General features: G+C 39.6%; 1 protein-coding gene across 7 annotated transcripts in view; it reads left to right on the top strand.

Moving 5' to 3' along the window:
• TENM1 (teneurin transmembrane protein 1) overlaps window positions 1-12,704 on the top strand; it is a 775,300-nt gene that overhangs the window by 751,900 nt on the left and 10,696 nt on the right. For all 7 annotated transcript variants that reach the window (XM_054289924.1, XM_054289930.1, XM_054289929.1 and 4 more), the window contains 3 exons: window positions 1,016-1,188; window positions 3,413-3,648; window positions 9,541-9,837. In XM_054289924.1, coding sequence (XP_054145899.1) covers window positions 1,016-1,188; window positions 3,413-3,648; window positions 9,541-9,837 — 706 coding nt within the window. The remainder of the gene's footprint in view (window positions 1-1,015; window positions 1,189-3,412; window positions 3,649-9,540; window positions 9,838-12,704) is intronic.

Consider the following 12,704-nt stretch of genomic DNA (forward strand, 5'->3'; position numbering starts at 1 on the left):
AAAACATGAAAACTTAATTATACTTTCATACCTGCACAATAAGTTTCTGCTTTATGAAGATGAGTTGGTTTTGCTCATGCAAATACTCTGCAATATCAGTGAGTTGTCTTAGGTGAATAAAAACATGTCAGCATCAATAAGATTTTTAAGATGTGAAGCATTATTATGGAACAATATCATGCACCAAGCAATGCTTTGTGCTGGTTTCTGTGTGAACCGTCAGAAAGAAGAAATATGTTGATAGAACTGAAATGACCTGTTAGAAATGCTGCTCCAGAGCTCTGGAATTAATTATTGACTTTTTGGTAACATGGCCTGATTCACAATCAAGTACTTTGAGCTGCAAGAATTTCTTTAGCACTGATGAAGTTTAGGTGAACTGAAATGTAGTGCTCTGGATTCTAGGTGAGAAGCTCCTGCTGATTTAAGTAGACCCATGGGAAACAAAACACAAGAGCAAAACCCATGTAGGCAACTTATTTCCTGCAGATTTCAATCTAATTTTATCACTGTTGTTACGCTTTAGGTCCCCTTTTTGCATTCACCACTCATATTATGTGCTTCACACATCTGTGACAAAAGGCAGCTTTTAAGTGTTGCAGAAGGTAAGAACTGGTTTTATTTAATTTTATGGGTATGAAAATGCTGTTTTAGGGTGAGTTGGATGCCTGACCACCGAGTGACCTCCAGTGGCCTCGCTCCTGCATCGCAGCCCACTGCGGAAGCCCCAGCCGTGAGCAGCACAGAAACCTCTGGCAGGGGCTGTGTGATGTAGGTAGCATCTCACAGTATTCACAGTTGTATCTGATCCAGCACCTCTGAAAAAGACTCCTAGCAGGAATTCAGACTAGGTACTGAATGCATTTAGAGTGACTAAATGGACCAATTCTTACCTTTTTACATACTGCACAGTGTTGACAATGCTTCCCACTTCTTTTACTATTTTTTCTGCTTTTAGGAGTATCTGCACGACAACAGGGGTGTGTTTTGATGACTCTTTAACATCATTTTGCAGGTATGACTCTGATGGCCACCTGACCAATGCAACCTTCCCGACAGGGGAAGTCAGCAGCTTCCACAGCGATGTTGAAAAACTGACACGAGTGGAACTTGATACTTCAAACAGGGAGAATGTGATCACAGCCACAAACTTCTCAGCTACCTCTACAATATATACTTTAAAACAAGGTAGTAAAAGCATTTCTGTTATTTCTTCCCTAATCACTAGACATTACTGCATTCTTAACTGTCAGCCAGAAAAAAAAAAAAACACATTAGAATTAGTTCATTTGTTTCTTCCATGTTTCAGCACCAACAGCTACAACTCTGCTGGGCTACCAGTTAGAAACAACCACAAGTGAATTCTTCTTTTCCTAGAAGAATTCCATGGATAAAACCTTATTATTGAAATCTCTGATGTCTCCAGGCTTTACATGCTACTTTCTGCTGCAGTATTTGGAGTACTTGAACTAACTTTCAATACACTGAGCTTTGTTATTTTAAGAAATACTTCCCAGAAGAATGACAGGTTCCACTGACATTTTAGCACTGAAATGCCGCCTTTGGCCAATACTGTGTATTCTTCCTGGTAGTTCTGTGACCTGGTGACAGCACTTGTAGGAAAGGGGAGAATGTGGCCCATCTCTGCTAGTGGCTACCTCGGGGATTAGATTTTGACTCTACCCCTGTAAACACCACAGTATTTCCCTGGTAATATCATGTATCTCAAAAAAACCCTGCTTTCTGCCTAATAGAAGTGTGCCAGTGTCTTCCTGCAGATTTTGCAGATTTATCACCAGAGTTCTGGGTTTACATAGTTTAATCGATCTGGGGTCTTTTGTCCTTGTTGGGATTTTTTGTTGTCAATGGATTACTCAGGCTTTGAGAGAGCAGGTGCTGGGAAATAGCTCTCTGATGTCTTTCCAGGTCTGCTGTAAAAAAGCTTTGTAATTGAGCTCATCACAGAAGTTTTCTTTCTCTCAAGTTTTGATCTATAAGAAAAAACTAGGAAGAACTCACCTCAAAAGATACCCATGCATTCCTCTTTACTATTGTGTGGTAGAGACAGCACTGCATAAATAGAAATAATTATATTGTTCTGTCTCCTGCTAAGCTTTGTCCAAGTGACTCCATCTGCTCTCTGCACCGTCTGCTGCCTGATCTGTCTGTCCTTAAATCTGAAACTCTTCAAAGTTGTTAAATTATCAAAGTCTATCTCAGGAAAGTGCTTGCTCACAACAGGCAGTGCCAGAAATTAACAGCTCTAATTATTATTATATATGTCTCATAAATTTATATAATTTACATGTTTACATATCTCTGAAAAACTTGCACAAAGCACCCTGTGAACAGCCAGTCAGATGTAATATCCTTACATCCAATTATCTTTACTTTCTGGCATACCCTACCTACTATTTTCCTTGTATTCATATCTCAAGAGCTGGACCAGTTACTTCCATGTGGACTGGTTTTAAAAAAAGGATGCTTTGGATACTCCCTAGCTGGAGTGAGTTCAGTCTCACTGTAAGGGTGAGACTTCAGTTTTGTATGTTAGCACTAAACTCAGGCTTATGTTGGTGTTCCCTCTGCAGCTGAGCTGCAGGAACCTCCATATCCCAGCTCTGCCTGCAGAGGAGGAATTGCACTGCCCAGGCAAGGGAACGGAACTCCAGTGTATGGTGCCTTCATTTACTCAGTGGAGACCTGCTCTGAACCCTCCACCCACTTCTGGTAGTTCTGGGGAGAAGAGGGAGGCTGTGCTGGGTCACCCCAGCTCCCTTAACAGCCCTCTGTGGCACAGTCCTGAGTCCCTGGAGCTGCTCACTGTGCCACCACTGCTGATCCATTCATTTTTCTGGCCACAGTCACTTCCCAGTTGTTCTGTTGCACCACAAGCTTCAGCCTTGTGGCTGATCATCCCTGTGCCTCAGCCCTGGGTTCTGCTGCTAATGGGGAAGAGTAAAAGCTTTTTGTACAGTGACACAGAGAAAATGGGAGACTGGCTGTCAGCCTAGATATTTGGAAACCAGCTTTCTTGTTTGACCTCAGATACTCATGCAGTTTTTCAAGCTGTACATTTTCCTGTTTCCTGCAACATGCTAAGATCATCACAATATTGATGGTCAGTACTCAGCTTATGGTTTTACACACTTTTAAGCTGAAAGCAAAAATCCTTTATTCCTGATGCAGGAAACCTTCACAATGGAAATCATCAGGCCAAATGTAATAAAAAGCTCTTCACACTTGGGAAGGTCTGGAGGTTACAGCTTGCAAAACTCACACTGTGGTTGGGGTTCAGCTGTCTGTAACCTCCCTGGGTTACAAACTGAGCCCTGCTGTGCCTAAAATTTGGTTTATAAATCTGGAGATCTGCACTTCTCTCTGTTCCCTGAATTTTGTTGTTTTTTGACAGATAACACACAGAACATCTACAGGATCAGCCCAGATGGGTCCCTGAGAGTCACCTTTGCCAGTGGAATGGAAATCACTCTGAACACAGAACCTCACATTCTAGCAGGGGTTGTCAGCCCCACGCTGGGGAAGTGCAATATCTCCCTTCCTGGAGAGCATAACTCGAATCTCATTGAATGGAGGCAAAGGAGGGAGCAGACCAAAGGCAATATCTCTACATTTGAGAGAAGGCTGAGGGTAAGGCTTCCTCTTGTGTAAGTGTAGTGTTCCCTTTGAAAGCCATTGAAGTAAAATCATGTTGAAATGTTATACTTCATAAGAATGAAAATTTTGTATCAGTGGTGGGCCCCAGCCATGAATTTCAAAACTAAACTTCTCCAACAGTTTCAGGGATGTTTGATCTCTGTTTGATTTTGATTGTAAGATTTGACCTCAAGACATAATTAGTTCTTTTCTTCCCATTCTTTTTCAACTAAGAACTTAATTATGGCTTTGGAAGAAGCTATGAGCAAAGGACAGTGCATAGTTACTCTGGCACAGCAGCAAAGTTGGGGCCACTTTTTGCATGTCTCAGATCTATCAACCCTTTTTATTCTGGGGGAGCTGAGGGGTGCCAGCGCTGCCCAGGGCAGAGCCTCTTGCAGGACACACTTTGGGTGTCTTTCCTTGGACTCAGAGTGATGTGGAGCCTCCCTGTGTATCCAGACAGGCTGTGTATTAATTCTGCCCTCTCCCACATGCTCAGAAACCCCCAACTCCCTCTGGCTGGGTTACACCACAGCTCCAAGAAAGACTTGCTTTAACATTGCGTCGTTGGTTTATTTTTACCTGTGAGTACAATGACAGATGGTCAACATTTAGCATTTAATTACATAACACCATGGCTCAAAGAGATTGCTACTTTGCTAAACAGGTTTTTTATTAAATCAGTTCTGGTTTTCACATGAATACCACTTAAAATGCCTGTACCAATAGTACAACTGGGAATTTTTGCCTTAAAAATATTGTGCTATTGACTACAACCTTTCTGGATAGGAATTATGTCTGAAGGTACACCCGTTAGCTCTGAAAATATAGAGATGGTTATTAAAATCGCTGGATTGTCAAAACCACCAAAATCAAAACCATCTCATTTTGATTATGAGATACTATAGATTTTTTTAAGCGTACCATCTGTTTGCTTTTGAACTGCTCAATCAAAAATGCAAGACTTGGAAGATCTGGCCAGACTGGGCACTGTATGTAAAACACCTGTTTGAAAGGGCATTGTTCAGATTTGACAGTCACAGTTACTTTTTAGGATCTTGCAAGCAGGCAGAAGCTTCTTTTAGTTCTTCTTGCCCACCTCCTGCCTCCTTCCTCTCTAAATTAGTGAGGCCTCATAGCCCTGTCTGGGGAGGTAACTGAACTTAGCACTGTGACAAACATGTTAAGATGGCAGGATCCAAACTGTGCTTCCTTGGCTCATGTTGCCCATTTAGTTGGAGGCTTTCTGTGCAACTTTGTGCTTAAATAACAGTATGGCACATTTTTCTACAAGAATCTTATGTAAAAAGATGGTAAACAGAAAGGATTTAACCAGTCATCTATTCTGCTTACATTGCTAAGGACTGGTTGTTCATCACAATTCTGTTTAATACAACCACTTCATCTTGCAGAGTTTCTCCATTATGCAGTTTGTATTTTCTGTTGTTGAAATTGACTGCAGTTTCTTTTGCATTTTCACTTGTTTTTATGTGATCTTTAACACTGCCTGGCAAAAAACAAAAAAAAAAAAAAAAAGGAAATTCACAAATTGGTCAGGATTAAATGCATTAAATGCATTCTGGCTGGAGACATAAGATGTTCATTGAAATATTGCAGCACTGAGGGTATCCAGAGGTCAGCTGATTGACCTGCCTTTGGAATAGGCTGTTGGTGGACAAATCACTCATGTATTCCTCCTCCTTCCCCTTCACTTTCATCCAGAGAGAGGATGGAAGGTGAAAGACAAGTATAAGAATAATTTTGGTATGCTGATGTCTTTTACTCTTTGTCCTTCTAAAGTATGCACTAACAAAAGAGCTCTTGAACATTGCCTTCTTATTTCTGTAAGCTGTGCCTTTTTATACCTACCCAAGATCAAGAGGACTTAGGAATTGTCCCCTGCCTGCTCAGAAGGACAAGCCAGGTGCCTGTATTGCAGTCCTGGCTGTACTGAGCTCTAGGACTGTTGTTCTGAGAGCTCTCAGGGAACCTGGTGGGATAGCACAGGTTCCTCTAAAAGGAGGGTTTTAGAGTGGAAAGGATGAGAAGTGTTAGAATTATAGAATCATTTATATTTGAAAAGACCTCTAAGATCATCAAGTCCAATTGTATTCTGCAAAAAGGAGCCACCATGTAAATAGGCACAAGAGAAAGGGACAGAGGGACTGCTGAGCCTGGTAAGACCATGAAGAAGGACTTTGGAGAATAGCAGAAATATCTGGATCCTGGAGTTCATCTGTAGCACTGAGATGCCTGCATGGTATGCTGGTGGAATGGAGTCACTGGAGATGGAAGGAGCTGGAACAGTAGAGCAAAGGAATCTACCCAGACACAGCTCTCTTTTCTTGGTGGTTATAGGAAATGCAGCACAGCAGGAACAAAAGAACCATCCTATAGTGTGTTTGGAACAGTATACCAAATAATGAAATGCATTTAGTGCTTGCTGTGGACAGATCCTTGAGTACTGCTGGGAAAAAAAATAGTATCATTGAAAGTCATTATGCTGGATGCGATTCTGGACAGACCTTCTGAAAACTTTTAGTGAGTTATATTTTTAAAATAAAGTATTTAAATACTTAATATGCCATGCCTGGCACAATAGGAAGTGTGTTAGAAAGCTTGCAATGTAGGGCAGAAAGAACTGTGCTGAACTTTGAAAATACATGTAAAGAAAAGCTCTGGGGACTGGAGCAGTTCTCAATGGAAATGAACAGACTTGCAGGAGCCCTCAGTTAAAGAAAAAACAGCACAATGGAAGAGTTTTCTAAGAGAGAAAAAAATAGCATAGAAATGAGGTATAAAGATGTTACTTAGAAATCAGTCCTGATACCATCAGTGAAACAAATGGCTTTGACTGCTAAAAGGTATAAATTAGAAGGCAGGTAGCTGGGGATGAGATAAAGGATGACCTACTTGAAGAGAAGAAAGAGAATAAAGCTTTTCCTTATCTGCCTGGTCCTAACTTTTTTAATTCCAGTAGCAATTAGCAACAATCTTGAAAGCATGTGACTCTATTAGTTTTATTTCCAGTTTTGGAAAAAGGCCACTGTTAGCATGTTCTGAATAATGCTGGAAATATTGGGTTTTAAAAGATTGGATTTCTGCATGGTGTGAATTCCCTGCTCTGGAGATAGGACAGAAGTTAACTGAAATGCTGGAACAGTCATCTAACTTTATCTCAGGGTCTAAATCAATGTGGGAAACAGAAATTAACCACAGGTTTCCTTTAAGTGAAGAACTGCTTGCCCCAGCACTTCCTGAACATATATAAAACAGTCTGTGGGCATGTATGCATTTTATATTAATAATAAATCTATGTACAATCAGGCATTTTAACATCAATCTTAATCTAGCAAGACTTCTTTTTTATCAATTGAACTGCTATTTTAATTGACTTCTAAAAATGAAGCAAAGACTGCTGTTAAATCTGAGGAGCACGATGCATAGTAATACACTGATTAGAATGCAGCTCTGCTCCCTCCTGACTTTTGCATAACTTGAGGAACGTAGCATTGGATGCAGTCCAGGTTTTATAACTGAATGTCTACAAAATTGAAAATTGAATGCTTGGCCAGTCTTAATTTTTTTTTTTTAATTTGTTTTTTAATAACAACAACAAAAGTAACTCACTGGCCTCAGTTCAAAAGTCCTGCAGACTCAGGCTTTGACAGCCATGTTGATTATTGCACTTAGCAAATGATCTCTCTTTATTTACCAGTCTTACAGCAAATTCTAAAGATGGGACCAAGTCCTCTGCCAGGGTGTATGAGCTTGCATTGGCTCAAACCAAAACACAGACAAGGAAAGAATGCAATTATCTCATCTGGCTTACATATCAGGCAGGGTGGAAATTAAATCAAAAGACGTGCACGTTTATGTGATATTTACACTGCAAATTTCTAGCTAAAAATTTATGGGAGTAGAGTCAACAAATGTTTTAAAAATATAGAATAAATATATATTTTATTTACTTCTAACATTACTGAAATCAGCTGAATTTTCTCCCTATTTTCATTAGCTGGTATTCCAGCCTGACATTGCTTTCAGAAACCAGTTTTCCCTGGCTCATAGCAGAGCACAAGCTCCAGCCACTCTCAGGGGGCTCCTTGCTATGGTTTATGTATCTTGGAGGAGGCATCTCATGAAGCCACTGGGATTTGAAATCAGCTTGTCAATAGCAGCATTGAGATGAGTCCTCCTACCCATTTATGATCCTGTCTTGCTTTGAGAAGGGTGTTAAACTTCACTTTAATAGAAGAAAGTAAACAAATGGGACATAAAATGTGCAATATAAGGAAAGTATTTTAACCTTATTTTAACTCTGTGAGTTTTCAATTACTGCTGCTTTCCACTTCACTGCTAATTCTGCCTCTCTTTGGTTTTCATTCTTATTTTTTGTATAGTCTCTGAAATTCAGATTGCAAGCAATTTGTTTTCAAGGCTCTTCTTTCTCCTAACTGCAGTCTACAATGACAGTAATAGCAATAAGAACATTAAACATGTACATGGAACATAAATGAATAAGACACAGGGTATGCCTCCTGCTTGCTTTTCAGTTATTTTTCCACCAAGAAAAATTAAAATTTCAGAAATTTTAGGAAGTTTGCTAAAAATATATCATATTAAACTTAAACCATCAGTCTGTATACAAGCAAATATAGTTGAACTGAGCATCACATTTTGCTTGGGCTCCTTAACTATCATTAGAGCATAAATTGTAATAGTTACAGCAGTCTACAGGGGTATATAGGTATTTTACAGCTATTGTAAATGAACACTATTAAAGTTAGACATGTGTGTATATAAAACTCCAGAAATGGTAGTTGAAGAAAGAACACCTGCTTTTCTAGATTCTGTGATTATTTTGTATCTAAAAACAGAACAAAAAAGAAATGTTCATTCTAATCACATCTTGAATTATTAACCAGGGTTTATTAACCCTTTACTCTGTGCCTGTGCCTCCTGGTCTCAGAGAGGAGCAAGGACTGAGCCCCACTCTGTGCTGACACCTGCACTGGCATTGTCTGTGCTGTCAGGAAGTCATTCATGGGAACAGAGTGTTCAGATAAAATGTGGTAGATTAATGCAACAAGCACATTGGGCATTGATCTGAAAAAGACATGTCAATGAACAATATTTTATGGTTCCTTAAATTATTTATCAGATTTAAATGGTGTTTAATAGGGACTTCCCAGTGACTGAATGATCTAAAGATGCCATCCTGTAAAGATGATGATAGCACTGGATAAATGTATTTTGTCTTCATGAGTCTGACTCAGTTCTGAACTTGATTTCAAGTGGAGCACTGGGCTGTGTCCCACCTGTCAGACACAGCAGTTGCTGCTCCCAGATGTGGTGAGAGCAGCAAGGAGCATGGCCAGTACCAGGCACGGCTGCTGCTGGCTCTCAGAGTCTGGGGGGGAGGTGGCTTTGTGAGGACACTGCTGAGCAGGGTCAGCTCTGCCCTTTGCAGCACCACGGTGTGACCTGGGCGGTGGGGGCTGTCCCAGAGCACCAGCTGACCTGTTGGTGTTAACAGAATTCAAGAGAGGATGCGAGATACTAGATCTTTCTTAGTGTGTGGATTTAACTACACATCTCTGGCTGAAATCAAGAATTTAATCCACAGCTGAGAAGAAAGAAGAAAAATTCAGGAAAAGGTGAGAACAGAGGTGAGGGTTTATACCATGGAAACATCTTGTAATGCCAAATATAATAATACTGAGTGCAAGGAACAATTTTTCCGTTTCTCATCTGAATATTTTCTCTTTTCTTGTCTTCACTAAGGCCCAACTCACAAAGTTAAAGCATTGCTCATTTTGATTAGGGCTGACACAGACCTGTCAGCCTTGTGTTCTTACTGTACTGTACCTCTGTGTTCAGACCCACAACAGAAACCTGCTCTCCATTGACTTTGACCACGTGACCAGAACAGGGAAGATTTATGATGATCATCGGAAATTCACTCTTCGGATCATGTACGACCAGACAGGACGCCCCATTTTGTGGTCCCCCATCAGCAAGTACAATGAGGTCAATATCACTTATTCCCACTCTGGATTGGTCACCTACATCCAAAGAGGAACCTGGACTGAGAAAATGGAGTATGATGCAAGTGGGAACATCGTCTCCAGAACATGGGCAGATGGTAAAATATGGAGTTACACATATCTAGAAAAGGTAAATTATTTTAAAAGTGGGGTTTATGCCAAGGCAAAAAAAAATTGGGGTTTATTATATTTAATTTCTATATTGTATTTATTTATTATATTTATTATATAATTTTTTGAACTATGTTATAATGCTGCCTCTTGCAAGAGTATTTAAGACTTTTAAAACAGAAAATGCATAGAATTACATAACTAGATAAAAATGTCTCTGGATATGCTCAGACCTACATATCACCTGCTCAAACCTGACACAGTTTAGTTCTGAAGAAAGTTATCAGCACCTCAGGCTTGTTTAATTGGTAAATCAAAGCAACTTTTCCATCTCAGTCCAAGTTCAAGTGAACAAAGGACACTCTAACTGCTGAAAATCATGTTGCTGCTCTGGATAACAGTCAGAAAGATAACAGTCCTGAAAGAGAACTTTTTCTCCCCACAAACAGTTCTTTCAAGCCAAAATTAGGAACCCATGAGCACAAGCTTACGTATTCAATGTTGTATTTTAAACAAGGGAGGATTGATCCTGTGAGAAAGCTTACTGCAGTATTTATGGGGGCCATTCTGGGGAGAAATACTGATATGAAATAATTTATTGCTCTGCTTTTGTGGTGACTTTGCATCTAAATTCCCTGAATATTGTAAGTTCCATGTATGTCTAGAGGCAATGGTCACAAAATATGGAGGTAAATATTGTACAAACCAAGGAGGACCATCTTCATCTGTAGTAGCATTTTGTTTGGTCTTGTCTTTCAAAACCAGAAAGCCAGTCTGTATTTTTAAAGCTTTCAGAACTCAGTGCAAACTCATATGCAAAATTTTTTAAATAGCAGCATCTTGGACTATCCAATACACCCAGAGTTAGCAGAACATTTTCTCTGAACCTGTAAACCACAGGAAAAGGCTATGGGGGGTGTGGGGCAGAAGAGGTAACATTGACAGGAGGAAATCCACACAGAAAATCCAGTGACTTTGAAGTTACTTGTATATTAAAGAGTTCAAAATGTGTACTTTTAAGATAAACTCTGCTGTACTTATTTTTAATGTATTTAAGATCCTCAAAAACCTTAAACCTAACCCAGTGAAAAAAAATGATCAAGACTGGAAAATGCATAGAAATGTGATTCCTTCTTGTCTGCATGCAGTGTGGTTCTTGCATGTGTTAACAAGATTGGCAAACCCCAGGAGCTTCAGAAGTTTGTTTCAGATAAATTTGTCAGGGCTTTTTTTTGTCTGTATGCTCTTTAGCAAATTACAAGTAAACAGGCATTTTCGACAGCTTTCAAATATTTGGGCAATGGGCCTTTTGGAGGAATCTTTTACTTTTTTCTTTGGACCTAATGGACTGTAATTTTGGAAAGATGTATGCTTCTTATCTTTCCAAACCACTTTGTTTGTTCTTACTTTATGATGAGCTTATAAATAAAGTCATATAACTTAACACCGTTATTCTAGAATTCTACACAAAAGGCCAAATCCTGATCTTGTAGAAGCAGTGGCAAAAGCTTACTGGTTCAGGTAGCAGCTTGGGTAATGCAGTAACTTGTCATTAAAATTATGGAAAGTCATTCACACCATGGGCAATAATCTCCCAGCTATTTAATGTACTTCCGTGACTGTTGTTTCTTGTGCCAAAGAAAGATTAATTCACTGTCAAAATTAGACATTGAAATGTAACTTTGTGGCTTCATTAAAGTCAATAACTCATTGTGTTAATTATGTAATGATTGCTAAAGGTTTTCTGAAGCCTTGTAAGACCCAATGATTCCTTACATTAAAAAAAAATCAATTATATAGGTCACTTCCAATTCATAGTTATTTAATTCTTCATTTTTATCACTAGATGAGTTAATTGTACACCTTCAAAAATTTCTGCCCCTTAGAAAATTAGCTCAAATAAATAAGATTTTAAAAAGCACTATAACATTAGCGTTGTTAATAATTCTTACTGAGAATGAGATTCAGTTCCTCTTGTTTGGTCACTTTTGTGAATTAGTTAAAACTGTTGTAAAATCTCCTGAATGCTCCAAACTCACTTTCAAAATCTGGCAGACAAAACAGATGAGTGTCTGTGTGTGTCTGTTGGACAGAAATGACATCTAGTGGTGATGCTCAGCATTTGTCTATTCCCAGCAGAGCCCCCAGTAATTGGCCACTGGCTGTTTGTCTTGATACGCCATACGGCATCAATCATTATGTGGTTGACCAGGCTCTGGTTGCTTTAATAAAATGACAGATTTTTGGATGTTTTATGAGCTACCCTCTGAAATCCTTTAAAACAATTAGAACCCAATTTGTGCAGTGTTGAAAAATCTATTGTAATGTTATTAGGATGAATTGGGAATTAATTTTTTTTCTTTATGGTATCCTCTAATAGGCTTGAGAGGATACTCAGCCTCCAGCCCTTGTACTGTCTATCTTTTTATTATCCTGGACAATAGTGAAAAAGCCAAAGCACTTTTACAAAGTGCTGTAAAAATGGTACACAGGGGCACTAAAGTTATATTGGGGATGTTTCTGATATTGTTATTCATACTCTGTCAATGGCAGACAGCTTAAAAACAGGCACGGGAGCAGTATATAGAGAGAGGCATCACAGCAGGGCTAGGAGAGAGTTCAGCCAGTGGTTTACTGCAGACTGGAGACTCTTGACTGAAGGTGGAAACAAAACAAACACGGTGCATGTTGGAAATGGTTGGTGGAGCAGCAATAAAGTGATAGAAAAGGCTGGGTGTGAAGGTCTGCTGTCACCAGTTGGCAGAGGGGGAGCTGGAGTGCCATATGTTGGTGCTGTACAGGTGACAGATGTCTTTTGCCAAGGGCAGGAAGAGACACATCTTGGGCAGGCAGGGGGCTGGGGGTGCAGAGAGGATGGCCAAGGCT

This window comes from Melozone crissalis, unplaced genomic scaffold (assembly GCF_028551555.1).
Source record: "Melozone crissalis strain CALT ecotype California unplaced genomic scaffold, PUWL_Pcris_2 ptg000068l_1, whole genome shotgun sequence".
NCBI classification, from domain to species: domain Eukaryota; kingdom Metazoa; phylum Chordata; class Aves; order Passeriformes; family Passerellidae; genus Melozone; species Melozone crissalis.